Source organism: Amblyomma mixtum, chromosome 1, assembly GCF_055824585.1.
Source record: "Amblyomma mixtum isolate Tamu chromosome 1, ASM5582458v1, whole genome shotgun sequence".
Classification (NCBI taxonomy): Eukaryota; Metazoa; Arthropoda; class Arachnida; order Ixodida; family Ixodidae; genus Amblyomma; species Amblyomma mixtum.
The window spans coordinates 202,076,178-202,102,962 of record NC_143012.1 but is presented as its reverse complement, the minus strand read 5'-3'; the positions used below and the strand labels follow the sequence as shown (position 1 = coordinate 202,102,962).

At 46.4% G+C, this 26,785-nt stretch overlaps 4 protein-coding genes across 4 annotated transcripts; all 4 read left to right on the top strand.

Annotated features, from left to right (window-relative positions):
• The first annotated feature begins 968 nt into the window (after window positions 1-968).
• Window positions 969-2,088, top strand: LOC149370568 (gamma-interferon-inducible lysosomal thiol reductase-like). Its single transcript, XM_089562260.1, has one exon. The coding sequence runs from the start codon at window positions 1,056-1,058 to the stop codon at window positions 1,776-1,778; it is 723 nt and encodes a 240-aa protein (XP_089418386.1). The 5' UTR covers window positions 969-1,055; the 3' UTR covers window positions 1,779-2,088.
• A 1,863-nt stretch (window positions 2,089-3,951) lies between these two features.
• Window positions 3,952-5,209, top strand: LOC149370567 (gamma-interferon-inducible lysosomal thiol reductase-like). Its single transcript, XM_089562268.1, has one exon. The coding sequence runs from the start codon at window positions 4,393-4,395 to the stop codon at window positions 5,098-5,100; it is 708 nt and encodes a 235-aa protein (XP_089418394.1). The 5' UTR covers window positions 3,952-4,392; the 3' UTR covers window positions 5,101-5,209.
• Window positions 5,210-14,759: 9,550 nt separating this feature from the next.
• Window positions 14,760-15,787, top strand: LOC149370566 (gamma-interferon-inducible lysosomal thiol reductase-like). Its single transcript, XM_089583708.1, has one exon. It carries the CDS (start codon window positions 14,887-14,889, stop codon window positions 15,556-15,558), a length of 672 nt encoding a protein of 223 aa, XP_089439834.1. The 5' UTR covers window positions 14,760-14,886; the 3' UTR covers window positions 15,559-15,787.
• A 9,806-nt stretch (window positions 15,788-25,593) lies between these two features.
• Window positions 25,594-26,544, top strand: LOC149370565 (gamma-interferon-inducible lysosomal thiol reductase-like). The gene has a single exon (XM_089583695.1). The coding sequence runs from the start codon at window positions 25,667-25,669 to the stop codon at window positions 26,336-26,338; it is 672 nt and encodes a 223-aa protein (XP_089439821.1). The 5' UTR covers window positions 25,594-25,666; the 3' UTR covers window positions 26,339-26,544.
• The last annotated feature ends 241 nt before the right edge of the window (window positions 26,545-26,785 follow it).

Genomic DNA, 26,785 nt, shown 5'->3' with positions numbered 1-26,785 from the left:
CCTAGCCATTAATAACTAGAGGGAAAAACAACCGCAAATCTTTACCGAAAAAGCAATTACCTGTTTTCCTCATTGCGTCACGGAACGTTTTTGAACCCATGGTGCACGATTCTTTTTCAGTCGAGGCGGGCTCTTTCCCTCCTCGGAGCATTGTTGCAATAAATATGCGCTCCACATATTGTGACGAAGACGAAGCTGGCAGTGGCCCGGGACGGAGCGCTCGCGCTAGGCCAGCGGCCATTAAATCATCTCATAGCCATGGTTCACCACGTCTCATTCTTCGGCTGGCCGCCACGTTACATTTGGTGGAGGTGCTGGGGTCCCTTCATCGCCATCCTGGTCACGGAGCTTCGGCGTCCTGGGCCTGCCGTGGACCCGGATGCTTCGTGGACCGGGACTCATTCTCTCATCGTTCTCATCGTGGCGGCCAGCACTGCACCATCTTGTATATACTGTTCAACCCTCCACTCAAGACCATCGCCATTTCGCCGTCTGTTCGTCACCGATCGGGACGATCGCTCGGAGGCCCCGGGTACTGTGACGAAGACGAAGCTGGCAGTGGCGCGGGACGGAGCGCTCGCGCTAGGCCAGCGGCCATTAAATCATCTCATAGCCATGGTTCACCACGTCTCATTCTTCGGCTGGCCGCCACGTTACATTATCATCAAACCAAATGGACAGTGTGATCACCTGATGCTTGATAAGTAATTTTTACTTATATTTCAAGTTATCTCGGACCAAAGTAATTAATTCAGTGACTTAATTCGTTGCCTATGAATTCTTAAAGGGGTTCCATCCTGGCATCCCCCTTCCCAGAAAAACGCTGGAGTTTTCGTTTTTAACGGTTGTCTCACGTGCTAACCTTCGTGATAAGGGCAGCAACTGCCGGACGGATGACAGGAAGCAGCTGATTACATCGAAGGTCTTCGCAGCCGTATCTCCCACCATTGTTACCCTGTCTGATACAGGTCTCCTTATAGAGAACAAGTGCTTCGTGGCAAAAGCAGGCATTTCACGCTCTGCGCGAGAACTACTCTTCTCAAGAGTACGAGCGTATGTCCAGCCCCACGAAGCTCATCGCGACAGCCGTAGCCAGAGAAGTGAACCCTGTGCAGAGCATGGCGCACTCCAGCTTTCTTCGAGACTGTCTTCTCGTTTCTACCCTGGTCTTCGCAGCTCAGGCGTCCCAAACGAAGTCTGTAAATATCACCCTCTACTACGAAGGACTCTGCGGCGGCTGTCATGCCTTCATTCTGGACCAGCTGCACCCCACGTACGGCAAGCTCGAGCAGTATATCAATTTGGACCTTCTGCCCTTCGGAAATGCCGACATGAAGGACGTCAACGGGACGGTTGTCTTCAATTGCCAACACGGACCGGATGAGTGCTATATCAACGAAGTGCAGACGTGTGCAGTGAAGTATGTTCATCCCACAAGGAAACTCCTGGATTTTGTCGCCTGTATGTTGAGCCACAACGATCCGAAGAAGGCTGGGGAGCCCTGCGCGCAGAAAGTGGGCACTGACTGGGGTGTCCTGAACCGCTGCAGCACTGGACCCGAAGGCACGGAGCTTCTCTACGAGATGGGCTTAAGAACGCGCGGTCACCAGCCGCCTATCGAGTATGTACCGTGGATTGAAGTCAATGGAATGCACAATAGCACAATTCAGGAAATGGCGCAGGTTGACCTCTTCGGCTTCGCTTGCGAGCTCCTGGAGCCCGAAACACCAAGGATTTGCAAGAAGCCGAGCCCCTATTATTGCTTTTCGGGACAGTGAGTCCTTCGAAAACAACGGCGTTGAAAGCATCATCGTACTGCCATTGCTATTTTATAAATATTTAATTTCGACACATGCATTCAAGTGCTTCAGGTCTCCAGGGACGATGTAAAAATAGCTGTAACTCTTTTGCGCATTTTAGTGCCGCCACTAAATACGTAGAACAGTGGTGCGTTTTCTTTTACTACATACATCAACCAGTGAGAAACACCGGAATATTTTCTCACTTTTCTTTGCATCGGCTGAAATTCGTCTTGTTCAAACCGGCACCCTACACTTTCAGAGAAATAAATAACGCTGTCATAATTGATGTTGTTTTTTTCATTTACTTATGGAATCGGGTCACTTCCGTTTGCACATATTACCTAAGAAATGCACCGCGTCGCAGCATTTCCTTAAATTCGATCCAGATTTTCACACTGTTTCAGTCGAGAACATCCAGTTCTGCACAAAAGGTTTGAGCAGAGGAACGATACTATTGTATGACGCCGTCGTAGCAACACAGTCGTTGAGAGAAAGGAATTACGTTGAATCGATGAAGAGCGTGGCACACGCAGTGTAAAACTTTGAAAGTGGTTAAATATTTCTATCATCGAGTGTTTAATTCAGCCACCTCCTAATATTGTAGGCTCTTCAAATTACATATCTTCCATCCCAAGAACAATCGCAAAAATAGCGCCAGAATGAGGGCTTGCGATTTCCCTGTACTTTTTTCTCGTAGCGTAACTGTTAAATCTAACAGGCTCTTACCGCGGTCTACCGCAACTATGACCATAAATACGATGTAGCCCAGATACGAGCATTTTAGAACACGATGCAGTTAAGAAAAGAAACCTTCAGTTCCTGCGCGAAAGAAGGTGTAGTGTGGCGTTCAGATGTTATCAAAGACGCAAATAGACAAATGCTATTTGTGTGTTAGAAAAGCAAAGAAACATGGAAGTCACATTCTGTGATTTATAGCCACTCTAAAGCTCTTCTCTACAGCTTATAAGGCATCCCGCACTCAAATTTAAATATCGATATAAGAAATCTAGTAGAGACTCTTGACAAGGCTCGTAAGAAATTTCAATCAAATCTTCCATGGTGTGCGAATGATTTCCCGTTGAGTAAATAGATCGCAGAATTTTTCTTTCGAAAACTGTATTGCATACATAGAGCAGGCCGCCGAACTGATATGAAAAATAACGTGTTGTTCGATAAGCTCCGTCCAAAGGCAGTGACTAGATTTACTGAGAAAGCAGCATGAGCGCCATCAGGCGAAACTGCAGGCGATTGTCTCTGGATGGCCGCCGAGCGACACCTCCAGCGCCCGCAGGAGCCGAGATAGAGACGCCCCCTCTCCATCCGCCAACGGAATGCGAGAGGTAAAATCTGCACCAGCGGCTGCAATAACTCCCCCAAGCGAGCGGCGAGTGTAGGGCCCCGGGATCACTAAGAGACCGCACGTTAAAAAGCAGTATGAGATCACAAACGAACAAAAAGCCATCCAAAGTAAAGCGAAGAGCAAATGCAGCAAATGGCAAGCTTACGATCATTACTGAGCCATGAAGCCTAGCCAAAGCAAAGCGAAATGGACTACAGCAAATTTCAAGCAATGAGATGCGCCAAAAGGGAAAAGCATGACGCAGAAAAGTCCTATACGGAATCATTCTAAAACCGCATTTTGCTTACGCGATTCATCGCATCAGACCATCTCAACGCCACTCATTCTTTTTTTCTGTAATAATTCTCTGCTATCATGCTTATTCGACTGAAGTGAATTTTTCTTACAAAATGCTGAATCTGCAACCGGCCCGCCATAAAAAACACTTAAGCTAGTTGCCGGTATTCCTCCCCCCCCCCCCCCTTATTACTCACACTATCCGTGTTTCGTGTACAAAACTCTGCCTTGCGTCTACTTTCTCTGCAGGATACGCTAGTTCAGTGTCTTCGTGGAGCAGTGCCGCGACTTGCCGCAGCTTGTTTGCAGTGACTGAGGCTCCACAGCATATTGTAAAAAACTTTACCGAATTTGTGGACGCAATTTTAGTTGAATTACTTGCTTCATCAATTATTGCGAGATAAATAAAGGGCTCAGCTCTGATTTCGGGAACAGGGGAGGGCTAGGCGCTTAAACCTTCTCAGACTTTTCAGACCTTTCTGGTATCATTGTATCTTTTTGTGAATACATTTTGCGGCAGAAGCCTGTCTTCTCACCATCGTTTAAGGGTTGAAGAGAATGGGAGAAATTCGTACCCTGCAATAAAGATCCTGTAGTCCCGAACTACAGAGGTCAAACAGCAAGACCTGGAGGGCACTAAAGGCCAGGTTCGTGCGATTTGATAATTCCGCAGCGCGTAGGACGCCTTATCAGGATCAGAGTCGTTCGATGGCTGTCGAAGCACGTGAGACGAAGTTATCTGAAAGCAGCGCGTGACGCCGAAACGTTCGAACGTGGGTGCGCTTTCTTTCAGATAACATTCGTTTCGCAAAACGCCGCTAGTAGATAGTGTTGTCGCTCAGGAGTGCTCAAATACTCTCCAAGCCTCATCAACTACAAGGATTGTGGAAGAACACACTCTTACGCTTTAGCTTGCACGACGCGGCAGTAAGCGTACAACGGTCAAAAACAGTTATGACACCCACCGGTTTCTTTCGAGGAAGATGTCTGGCTTTAAGCTTCTTAGTCGTTGCGACCCAACTGTGGTTCCCAGCTGCAGCGACTTCCATTAACCTCACTCTCTATTATGAAGGACTGTGCCCTGACTGCCACGAATTTATTCTCAATCAGCTATGGCCAACATACGCGAAGCTCGAAGAGTACCTCCAGCTGGATCTTCTACCATTCGGCAACGCTGATATGAAGGTCTCCAACGGCACTATTACCTTCCAATGTCAGCACGGTCCTGATGAGTGTTACATCAATGAAGTGCAGACGTGCGCCGTCAAGTATGTGCACCCTACGAGGAAGCTCCTGGACTTCGTTGCCTGTATGCTTCGGCAGGACGATCCCACCAAAGCAGGCGAGCCCTGCGCACAGAAGGTCGGTACCGACTGGCCGGTCCTCGACAGGTGCAGCACGGGACCAGAAGGAACGCAGCTTCTGTATGAGATGGGCAAGAGGACGCGGGGACACAAGCCTCCCATCGAGTACGTGCCCTACGTTGAAATCAACGGCTTCCATAATGAAACTATGCAAGACGAGGTGCAGAGGGACTTACTCCACTTCGTTTGTGAGCTACTCGAACCCGAGCCACCTCGAGTGTGCAAAAGATCTTCTGGTGGGCGCTGTTTTGCAAGTCATGTTCCCCATCGCGCTTTCAACCAAGCGTATTTTCAGTAGCACTGCTAATGTTCAAATGCAATATACTTTCAAAGTGCAAAAGACGCGTGTTTTCCATGCGGCCACAACTAAAAGTTATGCAATATTACAATAAATTGGTGTTTTGCTACTTGTGCATCTGATTCTCTGCTTTCCGAGGTGGTATGAATAGGCACAATGGAGTCTCTGAATGCAGAACAGGCCGTGAGCTGTATAATGTCAGTGTACGTCAGAACCTCAGGCAATATAGCTCACCATCTTTTCAGAGCGATATTATGTACTAAGCGCAAATTAAATGCATTCTATGTCAGATCTCGTCAAAAACAACAAGTGTTTGAAATTATTACATGCTAAAGACCGTAGTCTGCACGGGATACATTATGCACCGCTCAATTCCGACTGCAAAATATACTAGATTATTCGCACCCGCTGCTTATTCTGCAGACGCCTAACGTGGAATAAACGCATAAAATTTACGTAGACATCCAAAAAAATGAAAATTGGTTTTGAGGAAAAGAAATGATGCAGTAACTGTCTCACACACCTCGGTGGACAGCACAACCGCGCCGTAAGGGGAGGGGTAAAGGAAGCACTGGAAGAAAAATGCAAGAATGAGGTGCCGTAGTGGAGGGCTTCGGATTAATTTTGACCACCTCGGTATATTTAGCGTGCACTGACAACGCCCAGCATACGGGCGCCTTTTACGTTTCGCCTCCATCGAAACGCGGCCGCCGCGTGAGGGACTCATTACCAAAGCACAAAGCAAGCATTTCAATGTCAAATTATCGGTTTCACTTTGCAAATGTCACGACCACCAGCACTGTTTTGTTTCAGTGCATCAGTCACGATCAGTGCATCGGGGTCTCGGAGAAAAAGAAAGGTCCAACGCTTCCAAATCGACTAAAAGCTTCTCAGCGTCTTCACCCTTACTTCACTTTTCCTGCCAAGGGAACAAGTCTGCGACGCCCACTTCCCATATAGCCGAGGCTACATGCATGTGTTCTCGAAGCCAGGCGCATATATCAGCCACGTGCATTATTTCTGACGTAAGGACAGTACTTAGGCGCGTTATCAGTCCAACTTGCGATAGCAGCTCTGACGGTAAGCACGTGTTGAAGTCAGCAGCAGCATATCAAAGAAAGCGAAGTGCAAGAATCACCGTCCGAAATTGGATGGCAGTGAAAATCGCACTGTAAATGCAATTGTATGTTGGAACAGTTTGAAAATGGATATACTGTATGGCCCTCGAAGCGTGAAAAATTTCAGAAGCGTGTTAACTGGGCACTGTATTCCGGAAAACGCGGTAAACCGGAGTCCTCTCCTGCGGCGTCTCTCCGAAGCCCCAGCAGTAATTTCGAGCTCTAAACATACCCACACACCATCCAAACATAAAGAAAGCGCTAACAAGCAGCAATCCTATTGACCATTTTACAGCTGGAGTAAGCCGCATTTCACGCGACATGTTGGTTATTTAAACTTGTTTGCGCCAGTGTGCAATGCAATAAATTGTTTCTTTTTGGAATATGGCCAGCCCGGTTAACATACAGATGCTCCATCTGCTTTACCGGGTCTCTACGATGCCTTGGATAGAAGTGCTCACATTAGGCCAGTCACAATACTTTGTACAGTGACGTAATTGTTCTATATGCTTACGTGGAAAAAAAGACCTCTGTTGATGTGGCTCTCATTTCTCTGAGAAATTTATTTTTAAACAATGGATAATTTTAAACCTCCTCAGCAGCACGTCATGTATATCAACCGTCAGCGAAAGTCTTCCATGCGCGCCGTGGCATTACTTCAAACCGGTCAACATGCGCATTCGTATACAGGCCAAGAGGTGACAAGGCCCCTACCATGTAAAACGCATTTCTTCTTCTCCTTTAATTCAAGCGTCCTTCGAAGAAATAGCAGCCATTGGTGCTGTAGTCAACCGGTCTGTTGCTCATTAGAGACCTCTAGCGTAGGGCGCACCGCAACAGCTACCACCTACCGCGTTCGGTCTGCCATCATGGCACATGTGCAGATTACCATGAGAGCGCAAAATGTCGCCGCATGCTGGCCAGCTCTGTGCGCACCTGCCGCGCCGGTGCCCCGTGCGCATGCGCACTCTCGGCAAGCGGTCCTCAATTACCAGTGGTGTTACGCGCTGTGTTAAATGTCTCTGTTAAATACTAATCTTGCTCTCATTCCGAACGAAAACCATGCGTTCTTCCACAACTCACCCTAAATGATGAAGCGATAAAGTGAAACTACTGGAGGCACAGTGCTGCTAAGGATTCATCATTATCAGCCCATTCATGTTCATCGGAGCGCAGGGGCATCTCTTACTGATTGCTAGTCATTCCTGTCCTGTCTATTCATTTCTCTCTCCGTTCTATCCCGTGCCGTCTCCGGCCATCTAATTAATGCAAACTTTCTAGCCTCCTCTGTACATATGGCCCTCTGACGCTCCGTGCTGTTTTCCTTCTCTTGGAATCCACTCCGTTAGAATAATGGACCGTCGCTCTTGTTCATTTCCCCTTAATTTCCGTTACGATAATAATAACTGGCGTTTGTTCCCTAACCCAATCTTATCTCTGCATGTCTCTTTATGGCCTATCAGTCGTTATTGTTTTCATGCATATTGGCGCTCTCCCAAGTTCAATTTATGCCCTACTCAATCGGTTCTTACAGGATTACTGGCTAATTTTTTGTTTGCCTTTGTTATACTCTAGTAATCTGCCACTTTATGTTTATAAATCGGGTATCAAGAGAAAGGGAGGTTGTCGAGCTGGCAGAAAGTCGGAGGAGTGAGGACAGGAAATTTGATAGAGAAGGAAGACCACAGCCAGTGGAATATAAAGAGTAGTCGCGTGCTCATAGCCTGCTACTCTGTACAAGTAACTCTAATAATGAACTTAATCGACTGCAGGCTGTGCCAGTTGGCTTTTCATTTAGCTTTCTGCTATACCACACCACAAACACAAGATGTCGTGACCAAATGCTATGTAGCGTATGCTCCTTTCATTTGAACATTTTTCATGCTGCGTCCCGAAGACAATCTAAAGTTAGCAGTCTTAGGAGTTTATCATCAGCGCTCGCTTTGAGCCTAGTATGTTCGTTTGTGGCCACACCGGAACCGGTAGACTGTCCTTTTGGCACACAATTAGGAGGTGGCGCACAGTGCACGGTTGCTTTTGTGGCAGGCGTTGTGTGCAACGACATGATAGGATACGCAGAGGGGTGCTCAACAAAGAGCTAAAAAACAAAGCATCATCACATAGTGACAAAGACTCGAATTCCATTAGGACACTAAGACATCGATCGCTTGCACACAACAGGCAATCTAAAGCAAATTACCCACGAACACGCAGTCTTATACACAAGTATTGTATCAAGAGCTCCTCCGCACAGTCCTGTAACTGCTATGCTGCACAGAAACTGTTGACTCGACTGCACGTCCTCTCTGTAAGTGAGCTACGTTGCCCGTAAAGAGGATCACCAAAGCGCGACACCTTCGGCCACAATTTCGTCAGAGCATTAAGGCCCCACAATTATGGCTGTTTTAATATTCTCAGACATTGACACCCATTCTTCTTTACTTCCCTGCCTTTCCCTGTGCAACACAGCTCCTAAATAACTTGCTTCGTTCGTAGACGAAACACCGTGCGAAGGATGAGGGGAGCGGCACAATCACAACTATTTCTAAAAGGCAAAAAAGTTAGCCGTGTCTTTCGAAAAAAGAAAAGGTGGTAGTGTTATGCTGCTAATCAAAAGCACTTCTGACTGCGATGTGGTCAGCTCGGTGTCAATAGTTTGAGCTGACTACGAAACTCTGGCAATAAAAAGCACATTTACTATTTTTTCGATCGTATACAGGCCCTCTGGAGGAAATATGGGAAATATTCTTTTGTTTCACGACCCACATTTAGGTTGGATTATTGGCAATAACTAAAAGTTTATTCAAGGTGGCGATTAAAACATAGACTCTTGAGCCCTTCATGCCGTCGAGACCAATTTTGTAACTTATTAACAGCACATGCATGTACGAACCTTATCACGGCTCCAACGCGCACCCAGTTGAATACGTCAACGCTGCTTGACATTTTTATTACGCACTGTAAAAACACAACGCTTTGCTCCGGTAATTTTGCTTTACACTTGAGTGATCACTTGCCAGTTTGCTTAGAGCTTAGAGGGCGTCCACTCCAGTTAAAAGATCCAGAGGCTCATCTAGCCACATTTAGAGATATAAATAGTTAAACAATGGACCTTCTTTCTAGTTTCCTATCTAAAACTGATTGGAAGGAAGTATACTGTTCCAAAGATGCTGACGAGCCATACGGCCATCTCATAGAAAAAAATAAAGCATACTACAAAGATGTTTTCCGTGCGTGACTAAAATAGGAACGTAATTAGGGCGTATGCCTTGGGTTACTTTCGAATGTCTCAGGACATTTGATGAAAAATAACTCTCCTTAAGCGCCTTTTAAAGACCAGGAATTCGGAAGACCTTAAATCATTCAAGAAATAAAAAATAAAACGAAGAAACCTTTGCGTAGAAGTAAGCGCCATTGCTTCGAAAACCTGCTAAACAAGGACATATCCAAGCGATCTGACATTATCTGGAGGCGACTGATTTCTCTTTTAAACCGCAATTCAACCCATGGCAACTGTGCAGAGAAGTTGACTACCAGTGAACAAGTCCTTACCGGTCAGCAGCTCGCTGAAGCCTTTAATGATCTTTCTGCCCCAGTGGCGTGCGGTAAGCATGGCGCCCTACTGCATAAGCTATTTGAAGAACAGAACACGAGAAAGCGCAATTTTGTTTCCAGTGACTGTGCCTGAAGTCAAAGAAGTGTTCTTGTCTTTGGAACTCAGTAAGTGCGCTGATGTGGATGACTTGCGGATCCAACCAATTAAGCATGCCATTGATATCTTAGCGCCTTTGTTAGCACATGCTGTGAACTTAATCTTTTCGACAGGGCTTCTTACTTTTAAAGGACGCCATAAAAACAATACGACAAATTACAGGACAATGTCAACCTTACCAGTTTTTTGTAACGGAATTGGAAAATTGATGCACGAAAGAATTATCCGCTTTCTTGCAAAGCACCACATATTAAAAAGAATCGTTCAACAGAGACAGTGCGACTAAAAGAAGAAGAAATTATGTTGGACTCTTTTTAAAGTGACTACTACACACTAGGATTATTTGTGGACTTCTCAATGGCCTTTGATCAAATTAATAACACTACTCTTACACTACTAACGCTTTGCAGATCAATGTTAATATCCCCAACAACTATTCCAAATCGACCAGAAACTGACAACTGCGTTAATACTCCATCGAAGTATTCAAGGAAATCCTTTGTTTTGCCCGAAGGAGGTCTATATACAACAATAATAACGGTATCTCTGCAAGCTGCTGTCAGTATTTCAAAATCATTGGTCATAACAAAAAAGTCATAACACAGCGCGGATCAACCTCAAAAATTTTGGAAGGTCTACAAAGAAGTCACCAATATGACACCTGAATTCACTTGTCTCTCGGAGTTAAACACGCAGGGTGAAACACTGTGTGGTGTTGAACTTTGTGAAAGATTTAATAGACATTTTTTGACAGTTGCAATAGACCAGATGTGGGATAGATCAGATTTAGATCCAGACACTTACATTAATACTTGTACACAAGGCACGCTTTTTTTACACCCTACTGATGAAGGCGAGATCAAACGAGTTATTGATTCTTTAAAGAGCAATAGTGCTCCAGGTCCTGACGATATTAAGGTACTGCCAATCAAGTCAGTAGCCTCAACTCTAGCCTCCCCGCTTGCACATTTATACAATAGTATCCTGCGCAGTGGACTTTTTCCAGATGAGTTTAAAATCGCACGGCTAACAGTGATACATAAAGGCGGCTCAAAAGACGATCTTAACAACTACCGCCCCATATCGCTATTAAGTGTTTTTGCGAAAATATTGGAATGCCTTATACATAAACGACTTGCTGCATATGCAACTGCTTTTCATTTAATCTCTCCCAAACAGTTTGGCTTCTGCAAAAATAAGTCGACTGAAACAGCACTAATTCAGATTAAAGAGAAGATAATCGAGAATATCGAACAAAAGCTTTTTACAGTTGGCATCGTCCTCGACTTAAGGAAAGCGTTTGATTCCGTAAACCATCGCATACTAATCGAAAAACTAAATGCTTATGGAATTCGGGGACATGCCAATAACTTAATTCAAAGCTACTTAAGTAATCGAAAACAGTTCGTTAAACTGGGTGATTATGTGTCCGAATTGAGAACTATAAATAAGGGTGTACCACAAGGGTCAATCTTAGGTCCGCTTCTCTTTTTGTTCTATATTAATGATATTGAAAATATTCCTTTCACTCAAGACATACTCTTGTATGCTGATGATACAAATGCTTTCTTTCCGGATCAAAATTGAAAGAGATAGAAGAAGCAGCCAACACTTGGCTATGTAACTTATCGAACTGGCTTATTAGCAATGATTTGCAGTTAAACATCAAGAAAACAAAATATATCCTATTCAGAGCAAGAAACACACCTATTGACTACGAAATTAATCTCACCTTCCACACTGAAAGTTTGCAGCAAACAAAAACCATTAAATTCCTCGGTGTCCACTTTGAAGAGTTTCTGAGCTGGAATGAACATGTAAATCATTTGAAATTAAAAATGTCGAAATTAGTTGGAGCATTATGGAGGGTGAAGAACCTGATTCCAACTAGGTACAGATTAAATACATATTATGCAATCATCCAATCTCACTTAACTTACTGTCTTTGGATTTGGGGGAAAACAACTAGAGGTAACTTGCAAATGTTAACAATCACGCAAAAGAAAGCCATTAGGGCTCTGGAAAGCTTAAATTATAATGAGAGCACAAGGCCTTTTTTCAAGAAATATGGGATTTTTTATCTTGAACAGCTCTATTTATACAAACTTGCACTCTACATATACGCCCAAAGGAAACAAAATTCCCACAGCTTTGATAATACATATCTCATGAAAAATGACAGCTTTTGCTTCAGGAAAATAAATTACATATTACCACGTTTACGAACAAATTATGGATTACAAAGTATGAAATACCTTATTCCCAACGCTTTAAACGAGAACGCGGTGTTAGCTGAAGCTATTAATTATCCTTCTATTAATACATTGAAAAGATTTTTGCGCGAAATTTTCATTGTGTGGTTGTAGTTGGGTTCACGGTTTTTGTGAATTTCTATAATGTGTACTTTCTTTTCGAGTGACTGCTTTTGAATGGAATGGACTGTATTTGATTTATGTTTATCATACTCATTTGTTTTACATTATTGATTATAAGTGTCTCTCCTGATGGATTCTGTATTTTTCTGATGGTTTCTGCACAAGGTTTTGATAAAACAGTTTTTATTTTGTTTAAATGTTGGCACGAGTGTTGTGCACAATTTCAAATATCATGCTAAATTGTTTTCGCTCAAAGTGCTTTGTTCGTTTTTCTTCGTTAGTTTATGATTTGTTTATTAGGAGTGCATCGCTACCAACTTTGTTGTGGGGTCAGGGGACCCAGCCAGGTACAGGTATTGTACCTTTTGTCCCCGGCCCTTAGTTTTCTGTACTGAGAACTAAAATGTTAATAAACTCAAACTCAAACAATTAAGCTAGAACATTACGGATTTCGAGGTAGATTCTTGAATCGTTTGCAGAGTTACTTAAATAATCAACCACAGCAAGTACAAATAAATAGTTACATATCTAATTTCACACATCTCCGGAGTGGCGTTCTTCAAGGCACTATTCTCGGACCACTGTTATTCAACATCTACGTCAACGGCACAGTAGAAATTAATTATGGCACTTCTTTTAGCACATATGCCGACGACACAAGTTTTTTCTTTCCAGGACCTAGTTCGACTAAGTTGGAATCTAAACCCAATTGTGTACTTATATTGTTACCAAATTGGAATATGATAAACTTTTTTATTATAAATGTCTCTAAAACCAAAGCAGTTGTATTCCACTCCAAAAATAGTCAATAAACGTAAACTTCATTCTTAGCTAGCTCGACCTACCGTAGAAATGGTGTCCGGCGGAAAAAAGTCTCTGTGTTCTTTTCGAACAAAACATGTCGTAAAACGCTCACGTTAAGACGACCTGCTCCAAATCATCTCGTAGTGGTGGGATATTATTACGCCCTCGATTCCTTTTGCCCCAATAGAAAAAGCTAATGCTTTATTACAGTCTCTGTTTTTCTAGAATAAGATATTGTTACTTAGTTTGGGGCACTACTACTGCTACCAACCTAGATAAAACACACAAATTACATAAGAAAGCAGTGCGCATCATTTCAAACACGGTTTACGACGCACACACCAAGCCCATTCTTGAAAAACTTAATATCACCCCGTTAACAAATCCCTACATTTCAGTGCTTGCGTCATGCTGCCAGACCTCAATGAAAAATACCGACCCTTACCTCAAAGAACTTACAGCTATGAAATTACGGTACAATGTCTCTAAGACAAGAAACACAAGACAATGGCAGTTACCACACACACGAAAAAATTACGGTCGCCACAAGCTACGATGCACCTTACCGTGTGTATTAAACTTCTGAACATTTTGCTAATTTCCAAAAATGTACTCTCTGCTCTTTATGACCCCTCGGTGATTCTGATTTACACGTATATTGTCGCTTTTTTCTCAAGTTTCCAATGTTGTAACATTCCTTAGTATCGCCCTTACATTGTACCCAGCTTTTCAACTTTTATTTTGCCTTATTTGATTTCCATTGTAATTCTTTTCTTCATGTTAATGCACTTGTACTTAGTTTTGTTTTTGCTGCCAAGTGTTTTTTTTATTTATTTTTTCTTGTTGTTATGCAACCTGCCAGCCTCTTTTATCATATCGGCTCTGCGTCGCTCTGCGACCTGTCAACGGGGTGCAGGCCCTTTTCCAGCCTTTTTAGGCTTTTGACTTGCCCTCCTCCCCCCCTCCCCCCCCCCCTGCGCTTTAACATCACATCAGTGCAGTGGACGTTGATGCTGATATAAACTTGACTTTGACTTTAAGCTAAAACGTTCCAGTGCTCCATCAACTTGTAATGAGGCGGCACACAGATGCTTTCCTGAAAAGGTTAGTCAGTGATAAGTAGTGCGAATAACGGTGTCTTTCCTATTGCTTGGGACACAAGTACTTATGCTTCTATAACAGAGGCATGACAAACATGTTTAAACTCAATTTAAACTGCTTCCTGCAAGGTTGATTTCACGCTAAAGCCCAACGCGCTCATTACGCCTGGGCGCCGCGTCGCTTGCCATGACGCAGTAACTACAGCAGCGCTTATCAAGAAGCATCTTGATTACAACCTCTTGCGTATAACCGAATGGGATACAGCAGGGGAGATGTTATACCTAGAATACCACATGCTACGGCTGCTCCGCCACGTGTTTTTCACAATTTCTGTCTGCCCGGTCCTGCCTTATCCACTTTTCCAAGAGCCTAATCGCACGTGGCCCTTCTGAAGTATCTTGGCACCGGATGTACACAGTACAACCTCGTGATAGCGGGTGGGCGGCATTGCTGATTTCAATAGGCCGCCGGGCCTCGTGATAATTTTCTTGGCCTCTTCCCATGTGTACGCTGTCTTCATAATCGCGCTAGCTTGCCCGCGCTGCTGATAATTTACATCTCGCCACGCCAACGGTTCGGCTGCCATTTTGGGTAGAGTGTGTAAGAAGTGGGAGAGAGCAGCACGACACATTTCAGTGCACGGTACCAAGCCTACAAAACAGCTGCCTCAAACGACATGAAGGCTGTAGGATACCTTCGGGCGAGTACCCTTCTATTTAGTGCGTTCGTAATAGCGCCCCGTATATGGCTCGCAACTTCTGATTCTCCTATCAACCTCACCCTTTACTATGAAGGCCTATGTCCCGACAGCCACGACTTTTTTCTTGACCAGCTGTGGCCAACATACGGGAAGCTTGAGGAGTATCTCCATGTTGATCTTGTACCGTTCGGAAAGGCACAGATGAATGTGGTAAACGGCACCGTTACCTTCAAGTGCCAACACGGCCCTCTAGAGTGCTACGTCAATGAAGTGCAGACGTGCGCCGTCAAGTACGTTCACCCAACCAGAAAGCTCCTGGACTTCGTCGCTTGCATGTTTCGCCAGGATGATCCGCCAACAGCTGGCCAGCTCTGTGCGGAGAAGGTGGGTATCTATTGGCCAGTCCTACACAAATGCAGCACAGGACCAGAAGGGACGCAGCTTCTGTACGAGATGGGCAAGAGAACGCGCGCACTCAAGCCTCCCATGGAGTCTGTGCCCTACGTGCAAGTCAACGGAGTCCACAACGACACCACGGAGAGCATGGTGGAGCACGACCTATTTCACTTTGCCTGCAAGCTTCTGCAACCACAGCCTCCCCGAGTGTGCAGCAAAGAACCCAGGAGAGTCCAATGCTTTCCAAACTAGACCGTTCATTCTGTTCACAACTGAGATCTGCTTAGTAACACTTCGTCGTCCTTTCGATACAGGTGTCTTCTATATGAGTTGTGAAATTGTTATAATATGAAAGTAAACCCTGCGTTGCCCAATTATTTTTCATGTTCTAAGTGGCACTTCTCTTTCATTACTTTTGGGGGAGATATTTAGTTTTTAGAATGCATTTGGCGAAATAAACGTCTCTGCTCCCGCAAGTCTACTTTCCTCTGGCTAAAAGTCTCCATGTCATGCACGACGCTTTCTTCTAGTTCAATTTTATTCGTGGCTTGGCGAAGCAATGTGCACGGTCGTTCGAACGCCCGTGTCAGGAACCAAGAAGCAAGATGAAACCACGTACTTACTGAATTTTGCAAAGCTAGATAGCTTACTATTCCTCAGCTGGTCCAGAGCTTTCAGTTAAAGTACCTATTGACCCCTTTCGCTTCGTGATAGGAATGGTGGGTACCCCTTCTAGCCTGAAACACTTTGCAACACCTCGGCGTCTTTCGTTCGTGCCTTAAAGCCCTCGATATACCTGGTGTCCCCGCTAACTTGAGCCGAGGGTTAAGAAATTAAATATTTGAGACAGGCCAGTGATACCAGTTGCTTATCGGTGGCAGCCATGTTGCGCACCGCAGTCAGTTAATTAACAGAATGATTGATTTAATTATCTAAATTAATAAATATTGACTTTAGAAAATGGATTGGATTTCCAAAGTTGTAGAACGCCTTCAGAAACCCCATTCCATCATTTACGATAAGGAAACCCTCGCGTGTGTCTTTTTTACACACTCCAAAGAAAGCCCGCAAAATGCCAACAAAACCACGTGACTAACACATTCGCGCGCCAGGATCGTGCTGCTGTGAAGAGTGGTTTGAGCAAACGAAATCAGTTGCAGCCTTGACTCGACGGTCCCGTAGAAGAGGCAGGCGGACATGTAGCAGGTGGTTTCACATTTCCGTCAGCCAGTTAACTCGCGTGACATTGCAAGTTGCAGAGAGCGCGCCGCGCTTCTGCGATGCGGCATAGTCCCAATCTGACAAGACACTGAGATGGCGAGTTCGCGTTGTAACTGAGAAGCAAAACAGATACAACGTATACGTTTTTCTCGGGAGGTTCTGGCGGCAGTGTTCTCGCTTCCTAAACAGGGTTTTGAATGCTTGAAGCAGTGGTCACTCAAAGTTTGTAGAGTGCTTTTGTGATGCCAGTTACATGTGAGATGGAAGCTTTGGTGTAGTGACTTCCAGCATTTCAGACATGCCGCTTATGAATTAAGAGAACGCAGTCATGGTTCTGGCTCTAGGAGCATCTCATAGGAACAGAAGGCGCGCTGCAGACCTGACACAACAATGTGTGCTGCCAGTCAGAAGTGTGCTGTCAATCAGAACGCTGCTGGGTCAGCCCCGTGGAAATATGGTTGCGCCCAAAAGGCAAATGTGAAAAATTATACATAACATTAGAGAAGCAGAACGCCACCTCACGAAGAAGAAGAGAACGATAAAGGGTGAAATCTTCCCCCTCTTTCATTAGTATGACGGCACTTGAACCATCCTCTTTCTCAGTCCACGTGCAGGGTGACGTAACAGACACAAAGGCTAACCAGCAGTGCAGGGTAGCAAAAAAGGATGATCGGCTGGAGCTGCTGTGTCTAGCTAGCAATGACAGCATACAGGAGACCTTGCATTGTGCCTTTTTTATCGTAACAACGTAAGACCTTGCGGACCCGCTATTTATTTGAGGGAACTTGAAACCTGACCGAATACAAGCAACTTGGCGGCGGCAGTAATTTGGTCGATGTAATAAAAAAGTGCTATTCTCTTATTGAATGGCTGAAACAGGTGTCGCCACGCAAGGACAGGGCTAACTTTAAAGACGTGACGTCCGTTTTAATGTTAAAGTCGTATTATTCCGGCTCTGACGCACTACGTCAACGTACCATAGAGTGCGAGAACTGCAAGCTGGGTGGCTCAATTTATAAGGAACCGCGGTGGCTCAGTGGTTATGGCGCTCGGCTGCTAGCCCGAAAGACGCGGGTTCAATCCCGGACGCGGCGGCCGAATTGCGATTGAGGCGCAATTCTAGAGGCCCGTGTACCGTGCGATGTCAGTGCACGTTAAAGAACACCAGGTAGTCGAAATTTCCCGAGCCCTTCACTACGGCGTCCCTCATAGCCTGAGTCGCTTTGGGACGTTAAACCCCAATAAACCAACCAACCAACCTCTGTTCCCTCTTTGTCGTTTGTGCTCCGAATGTCCGTCAAAATGTGCCACACATATATAGGCACCATGCTGACACCGCTATAAAATGGCCAGATTTCCTCGTCTATGCTTGGCTGAAAACTCCAAAAATAGCTCCGAAACAGTGCAAGAGCAGTGACGGAGGTCTACCTACAGTCCTCCCTATTCTCGGCTGCTCGGCGCGAGCATTTGTTTGGTTTTTATTTGCTTTCGTTTGCATTCCTTTTCAAAGGGCAAGCACTGCGCCGCTTGCCCATAGTAGTAGTGGGTTATTGGAAGAAAAATAGAAAAAGGAAGTAAAGGATGCTGCCGGCCGTGGTAACTGCTATTATCCTAAGCACCGCAGCTGCGGCTGCCGGAAATGAAACGGACAGGGAGAGGACAGCGAGGACAATGGGCAGCGACTGCGAGAAAGGACAGGGTAGAGCTATGAGCAGTGTTTAAAAAATACAATAGCTGAACAAGCTCGAGCCGCTCGCCTGCAAGAAGTCCAGGCACTGTCCGAAACAAAACCGCTCGTGACCGTGCACTGACCATATTTACACAACATAAATATATACTGTACATATACAAAGCCGCGCGGACTTAGCGTCCTGTCCCTAAATAATCGCTTTTGTGGCACATTGCACAACCGGCGGGGGTAGGGTGTCAGGCCGCATATCGTCCGAAGAAGCCCACACGGTGTTCTCTAAAAGAAGACACACGCAAACCTTTCCCATCCTAGCCAAAGTTAAACCAATAAAACCGCCAAAGTACATTATATGGGTCCCATACCACTCCTGCCATCAGGGAAACACGGCTTCCCGCAGCCATGCCCGAGGATCGTCGACCGGGCAGTGGACAACCCGCACCTGCGAACGGCGAGGAAGCGCATGGTCGCATATCAGGATATCGTACTCCATTGCCGGAATTAAAAGTTAAAATACCCTTCCCCCAGCATAAATACCTAATCAAATCGGAGCAAGTTGCCTCATGTACCCCAATCCAACAATTTTAAAGGTAATCTAAATTTCATACAGTGCGAGTGGAATAAGGGCTTACACCCTCACGGACTCCAACCCTCAAGCTAAAATCAGTGGGAGCTGCGCTGCTCAGATCGGATCCGGGGGCACAACCCCAAAGAGTGAGCTGGGCCCTAGAGGTCACACTCAAGCATGGACTTCCCGCCACCTGAAGCCGTCGTGAGGACCCACGCAAAGTATGTCAAGATGACACCTAAACCATCCCCTAGTTTTCTTTTTGACAATACTGCTTTACCCGCACGAGAACACACAGCGTGCAATCACGCGCGCCCTACGTGGCCAGTGATTTCTCTGCGCACCAAACTAGGGTAGGTGTGCCCACCTGCTTCTTTTTCTCAAGGCAGCCCCTTAATTCTTAACGCATTCGTTTTCAACAAGATGAGGAATTTTTTTCATCTTTGTCATGAGCCGTAAACTTTACTTATTTTACGCAACACATCAATGGAAATAAAAATGAAAAATTAATTATGTCTATAGTTCTCCTCTACCCTAAAAGCCCCCTAGACACACCCCCTCCCCCAGCTCCTGGGAAAGCTCCAGTACCTGGCGATGTGCAAGCGCGTAGTCAAGCTGGCCTTCTTGATGAATGCACAGGGGCTCATTAATGTTGTATGTTCTATCAATGATGCGCACCCTGCTACAGAGGCGCCGTAAACTGTCTGGGGGATGCAAAGTGCTTTGTACACCGCGAGCATTTCGTGAGCCGGGTTTGCAAAAGCGACACAGCGCAGTAGCATATGCTGGAAGGCCTCCATTGCACCGCAATCACTGAACTTGTCGCCGAGCGAAAGCCTGTGGCTCACCTGTCTTACCCCGGGCCACACGCAGCCGACGGGCATTAGAAGGATCGTCGCGCGCTGGAGACGCGGCAGTGAGAGCGCGCCGACAACGGAGATGCGCTCTCCTCACGTGGCACGTGGGTCCAGGTGTTTGACGGAGGTGATCGTTGTTCACCACACGGACATGCTCGAGGGCCAGCGGAACGTTGCTAGTAGAAGACTGCTGTGTGGCGGTGGCGAGATTGTCGGCCTTCGCCGCCGCGGTGGCTGAGTGGTTATGGTGCTCGGCTACTGACCCGAAAGGCGCGAGCTCGATCCCGGCCGCGGCAGTCGAATTTCGATGGAGGCGAAATCATAGAGGCGCGTGTACTATGCGGTGTCAGAGCACGTTAAAGATCTCCAGGTGGTCGAAATTTCCGGAGCCCTTCACTACGGTGTCCCGCATAGCCATAGTTGCTTTGGAACGTTAAACCACCATAAACCGAACCACCTCCTCGACCTCCTCGTTACCGCCTGAGCTGCAGCAACCGGGCGCCTAGTGCACACGAATACTACACCAGTGCTCTGCGAAGAGCACAATCTCGAAATCTCGTACTAGCGGTTCTAGGCTGCGCCACGCTCCGTGTTGGCATTTCTTTTCACCGTGATAGTATCTTTGTTTCACAGTCAAATGATACCTTCAAGCCACTCGCGGTGCACACCGTGTCATTATTTTAGCGTGTGCTTTACAAGCTGACTTGATGGCGCAAGCATAATGTCGATAGATATGCAGCCGTGATAAATCGCATGCACGGACCTTGCTTCGTTGGGAAATTTATTTCGATGGAGGTGAGGCCCCGTTCAAGATCCACAAATGTCTCGATAGATGGTGCATATCGAGTCTACATTCTTTTTGGTTCTTTAAATCCAACAAATGACTTCTAAGAATTTATTCTTCAGATGCTTTGACACGACGCCAGCCATGGCGAGGAGCAGTACTGGCAACGTACCAAGCTTGCAGCTGTACAGCTGTAGAGCCGCCCGCAAATCTGGCGCAAATCCTCTACCACGTGACTAGGACCTTTAGCACAAGGTACACCGCGAACGGCTTTCGGTACGCGGCGTCGTTGCACGCAGCCGACGCGCCTAGCCGCGTCTCCGCCGCCATAACAACGCTGCGTATGCGCAGGGGCAAGGGTGGTCAGGAACAGGAAGCACGAACACAAAATGTCTAACGGCAAGCACACAAGGCTAAACAAGAAAGGACATCAATGCCATCATTGCCATCCAAGAATACGGGGCCAGAGCTACAACAAGCATAACAGGCTACGAGATTTATGACGGAGACGGTTCCGGCAAAGCCGTCACCATAGTACATAAGTCAATTACGGCAATCTGCAAGGCCAAGATAACGGATACGAACGTACACCACACTGTACTAGAAATTGTACCTAAAGAACCAGCGGATGACAGCGCTTTCATCATAAACGTGTACAGCCCCCCAAAACAAAAGAACCCCAGAATACACGAACTGTTCAAAAAAGCCAGCGATACGGCAGGCCAAAACCGACTGTTGATCCTAGGAGACTTTAATGCAGCAAACCCCAGTTGGGGGTACCAAATACTTAATGCCAAATGTAAAACCATAGCAGAAAGCCCAGAAAAATATTGCATGGAGCTAGCTAACGACCCCACAACTACGACGAGGATAAGAAACAGAATCTGCAAAGACACCGCGCCTGACCTAGCCTTCTCAAAAAATAACGGGAATATCCAATGGGAAAATACAATGGATACCTTAAGGAGCGATCACTTCATCCTTAACTTAAAAATAGCCGCAGGAGGAATGAAGAGATGCCTAGGTACTACCAAAATAACAGACTGCAAAGCCTTCAGAAACCACAGCGACGAAACAATAAAACCGATAACCAACATAGAAGAGTAGTGCACGGAGCTTACGAAGGTCAGACAAATATACACGAAGATGATCGTTCACACGGAACAACACCCAAACGTAGACAGCCACATTCTCCACCTATGGGAAGCGCGTAGAAGCCTTATCAGGAGATGGAGGCAGCAAAAACAAAACAGGAAACTCAAGCTGAAGATCGCAGAACTAACAAAGAAGGCATCAGAGCACACAGACAACATCGCCATGCAAAACTGCCAACAGTTCACGGAAACACTTAGAGGAACACTAGGCATGGGCCGAACTTGGAATATACTAAGATCTTTGATAGACCAACAAAAACCAAAACGGAAAGCGGCAAGTCCATGAAAACTCTAATCCACACCTTTCCTGGAACGGAAGACCAACTAACAAAGGCTCTGAGGGAGAATTGCTACGGCACAACCACGCACCCAAAGCAAGATCAAGAATACACCGGCGAAGACAACCCCGAGATGGATAGGCCAATCACCGCGGAAGAAGTAAGGGCAGCCATAGGGGAAGCAAAAATGAATACGGCAGCCGGAAAGGACAGAATAAACAACGCTACCATTAGAAACATGGGAGACACGGCCATTGCCGAGCTTACGAAGTACCTAAACGCTATCTGGGAAAAAGGGTCCGTACCGGCGGAATGGAAACATGAAGAGGTAATTATGAAACCCAAGCCGGGCAAAAGACCCCAAATAGAAAACCTAGGACCAATCTCCCTAACCTAGAAACATGCAGAGTTAATTATGATACCCAAGCCGGGCAAAAGACCCGAAATAGAAAACCTAAGACCAATCTCCCTAACCTGGAAACATGCAGAGTTAATTATGATACCCAAGCCGGGCAAAAGACCCCAAATAGAAAACCTAACACCAACCTCCCTAACCTGGAAACATGCAGAGTTAATTATGATACCCAAGCCGGGCAAAAGACCCCAAATAGGAAACCTAGGACCAATCTCCCTAACCTGGAAACATGCAGAGTTAATTATGATACCCAAGCCGGGCAAAAGACCCGAAATAGAAAACCTAAGACCAATCTCCCTAACCTCCTGTCTAGGGAAGATATACGAGAGAGTGATTAATGAAAGGGTCACAAACTACATGAAGGACAAGGGATATTACCCTGATGCCATGTTTGGCTTCAGTTTTGGCTTCATGTTTGGCGTCCACGCAAGACGTACTCCCAGAATTAAAGGAAGATGTCCTCACTGAAATGCCAAGAAGCGGCGAACACATGGTGCTAGCGCTCAACATAAAGGGAGCCTTCGATAACGTCGGACATGAAGCCATCATTGAAGGTTTCAAGAACATAAACTGTGGAAACAGGGCCTTCCGTTACGTCAAAGCCTTTTTGACGGAACGAACGGCCACGATAGGCATCGGAAATACAAGATCGGAGAGCTTCATGGTGCCAAACAAGGGTACCCCGCAAGGCTCAGTAATATCACCGCTACTATTCAGCATAGCGATGATAGGACTCATGAAAGTACTTGACGAAATAGAAAACATCAGCTCAGCAATGTATGCAGATGACATAACAATATGGATAACCACAGACTCCCCAGCAGCTAAAGAAGTGCGGCTACAAAGAGCGATCGACCATACTGAACAATCGCCAGGGCCAGAGGATTATCGTGCTCAGCAGAAAAATCAGAATACGTGAGAATCCAAAAAAGGCACACGAAAATACGACTCCCAAATCTCCCTGACACACGGAAACGAGGCAATACCTGAGAAAACGGAAGTCAGGGTACTTGGAATGTGGCTGCAAAACACAGGACGATGTAGCAAAACCATCGCCTCTATCAAAAATACTACAGACCAAGTCGCTAGAATCGTCCGAAGAGTCAGCAGTAAAAAGAAGGGGATGAGAGAACAGGACACCCTAAGACACACAGACAGCCTCGTCACGAGCGGGGTAACGCACAGCCTCCCCAACCACGAACTAAACAAGCAAGAGACTACAAATCGACACCATACTACGCAAAGCGTACAAAAAAGCGCTCAAACTTCCAATGTCCACACCAACTGAAAAACTAATGGCACTGGGAGTATGGAACACCTTCGACAAACTACGAGAACCGTAACGTAGTGCGCAATTAGACAGACTCGCTCAAACCAGAAGGAGAAGACACCTACTGAAGAAATTACAGCTACCTCTAGGCACACAAATAAAAACAAGGAACAAATTAATAAAGAAGACAGAAGCAACATCCGGGTAAGACTCATACCCCCACACATGGACCCCAGTATGCATCATGAAAGATGACAAGCCAGAGTCCGAGCACTCAGCAGCGAACTCAGCGACAATCCCGGCGTAGTCTACACGGACGCAGCAAAGTACCGATACCAACGCAAAACGATCGCCGTTATAACAGACGAAGGAGGGAAAGAAATAACCAGCGCAGCGATAAACAGCCCAAACACAGAAGCAGCCGAAGAAGCTGCCGTTGCGCTGACAATATCGCACGGCAACGCAACAGGACAACACCTCACTATAGTGACGGACTCCAAACAAGCATGCAGAAACTACGCAAGAGGCAGGATCGACAGCATCGCCAATCATATTCTACACACGACGAGAAGACATAAAAGCACTGAACATAGTATAGTGTGGGTTCGCGGACATGAGGGGATGAGGGGCAACGTGTCAGCAGACGAATTAGCTGGAGGGTGCGTCAACCGAGCAGACTCAACAATTTGCATCACGGGCACCTCTTACCCAGTTACCCTCACGTACTCACATATACTCGATCATTACAGGGGTCAGCGGAAACGCTACCCTGCCCCACACAAAAGGCTTCTCAAAGAGGAGGCGGTTGACTGGCGCAGACTACAAACCGGTGCCTACCCGCACCTGCACAAACTACACAAGATTTTCCCTACACAATATGCACACGAATGTCCGTGGTGTCAGGGTAAACCTACACTAGAGCATGTCACATGGACCTGCCCTAAGGCAGACTTAGAGCCAAGAATAAAAAACCCGAGTGTGATGCAGTGGGAGCACCTGCTGGCCAGCGAGGACGAGGAAGCTCAACGATTTCTCGTACGCCGAGCCACAATGGCAGCAGACAAGTGCGGCATCCTGGACCAAGGATCGACCACAGCGCCCAGAGACCCGTAAGGGTCAAGAACACTTTAAATTTATCAACAATAAAGTTTTTTCCATCCAACCAGGGGGGTCTCCCTAATGAGAGCCTGCCAAGAAAGGGAGCGCGCGTGGTGGAAACAAAACATGGGAGGGAGCGCGTGGCAATAACCTTGAAGCCTACCCATAACCGTAAAAAGAAACTAAATCCCCCCCCCCCCCCCGCCACCCCTTTTGCGTGATCACACCACTCGATAGCGTGCGTTGATATCTGTAACCGCTGCGAGTGCGCATGCGTGCAAATGCGGGGAAACTGTCTGCAGATGTCCGCGCCTATGGCAGCACAGACACGGGCACTAAAACGTATCTGCACAAAAACATTAGGGACTGACATAGAGAGCGAAAAATAGACATAGGCGACGATTTAATGACCACTTGGTTTGCGAAGGCTGGCGGCGTGACGTCACGCTCACTCATGAGCTTTTTTCCTCGAAGAGAGCCTGGCATTTGGTCGTGTTCCCAGCGTTCTATCAGCTTGTCATGCGGCATGGCAGTTACGCCAGGGCTCCGCGTTACCCACCTTGTGACAGTAATAACAGCACTGCAACCGGCTACAGTCCCTTGCATATAAGTGATTTGGTTAAGCCGTGGAATTACAAGAAGTATAGCACCACGTGCTACGGCTGTCGGCCTTAACAACATTTATCTGCCCTGTTCTACCTTATCCGCTTGTGCCAAGAATGTAATCGCACGTGGCCCTTGAAAAGTATTTTGGCACCGCATGTACAGAGTACAACCTCGTGATAGTGGGTAGGCTCCATTCTTCACTGCAGTAGCTCCCCAGCCCTCGTGATAATTATCTTCGCTTCTCACCAAGTGTGCGCTGCTTTCAGGATCGCAGCCAATCGCCTTGCCTTCTGATAATTTACATCACCCCGCCCCAACGGCTCGACCACCATTCTAGTTAGAGTGTCTAGAGAGTGGAAGAGAGTAGCAAGACACATTTCAGTGCACGGTACCAAGCCTACAGGACAGCTTCCTGAAACAACATGGGGGCTGTCGGATACCTTCGGGCGAGTACCCTTCTCTTCAGCGCGCTCGTAATAGCGCCCCAACTATGGCCTACAACTTACGCTGCTTCTGTCAACCTTACCGTCTACTATGAAGGCCTATGTCCCGACTGCCATGACATTTTTCTTGACCAGCTGTGGCCAACATACGGGAAGCTCGAAGAGCATCTCCATGTTGATCTTGTTCCGTTCGGAAAGGCTCACGTGCATGTGGTAAACGGCACCGTTACGTTCAAATGCCAGCACGGTCCTGGAGAGTGCTACGTCAATGAGGTGCAGACGTGCGCTGTCAAGTACGTTCACCCGACCAGAAAGCTCCTAGACTTCGTCGCCTGCATGTTCCGCCAGGAAGATCCGACCACAGCTGGCCAGCTATGTGCGGAGAAGGTGGGAACCTACTGGCCAGTTCTAGACAAATGCAGCCGTGGGCCTGAAGGCAAGCAGCTTCTGTACGAGATGGGCAAGAGGACGGGCGCACTCAAGCCTCCTATGGAGTCGGTGCCCTACGTGCAAGTCAACGGAGTCCACAACGACACCACGGAGAGCTTGGTGGAGCATGACATGTTTCACTTCGTCTGCAAACTTCTGCAACCACAGCCTCCCCGTGTGTGCAGCAAGAAACGCAATAGTGTCCGATGCTTCCCAAACTAGTCAGTTCATTCGACTCACAGTTGAGTTCTATTTAGGAACAATTCACCATCCTTTCGATGCAGATCCCTGCTATATATCTTGCGAAATTATAATCTCAAAGCAAAACATGCGTTTCTCAACTCTATTGTAGTTTTAAGTGGTAGGACTTCCTTATGACTTCAGAGAACAAATGTTTAACAAAATGTATCTTGCGATATAAATGCTTCTGCTCCACCACTCTTTTTCTGTGATTCATAATTGTCATGCGGTTGAACAATTCCCTCTTGTGCTTTGCTGTTATTAGTGACCAGATGAAGCAAGGTCCGTGCCACGAACCAACAGGCAAGATGAAGCCACGTACTTGCTCATTCGTGCAAAGCTAGCGATCTTATTATTCTCACGCTGATCTACAGAACTCTAGTCAGGGCACCTTTTGAAGCGTTTTGCTTCATGATGCGTTCTATCATA

Bases quoted from the DNA above. Each gene is read 5' to 3' on its own strand.
- LOC149370568 (XM_089562260.1), top strand. From the start codon at position 1,056: ATGTCCAGCCCCACGAAGCTCATCGCGACAGCCGTAGCCAGAGAAGTG.
- LOC149370567 (XM_089562268.1), top strand. From the start codon at position 4,393: ATGACACCCACCGGTTTCTTTCGAGGAAGATGTCTGGCTTTAAGCTTC.
- LOC149370566 (XM_089583708.1), top strand. From the start codon at position 14,887: ATGAAGGCTGTAGGATACCTTCGGGCGAGTACCCTTCTATTTAGTGCG.
- LOC149370565 (XM_089583695.1), top strand. From the start codon at position 25,667: ATGGGGGCTGTCGGATACCTTCGGGCGAGTACCCTTCTCTTCAGCGCG.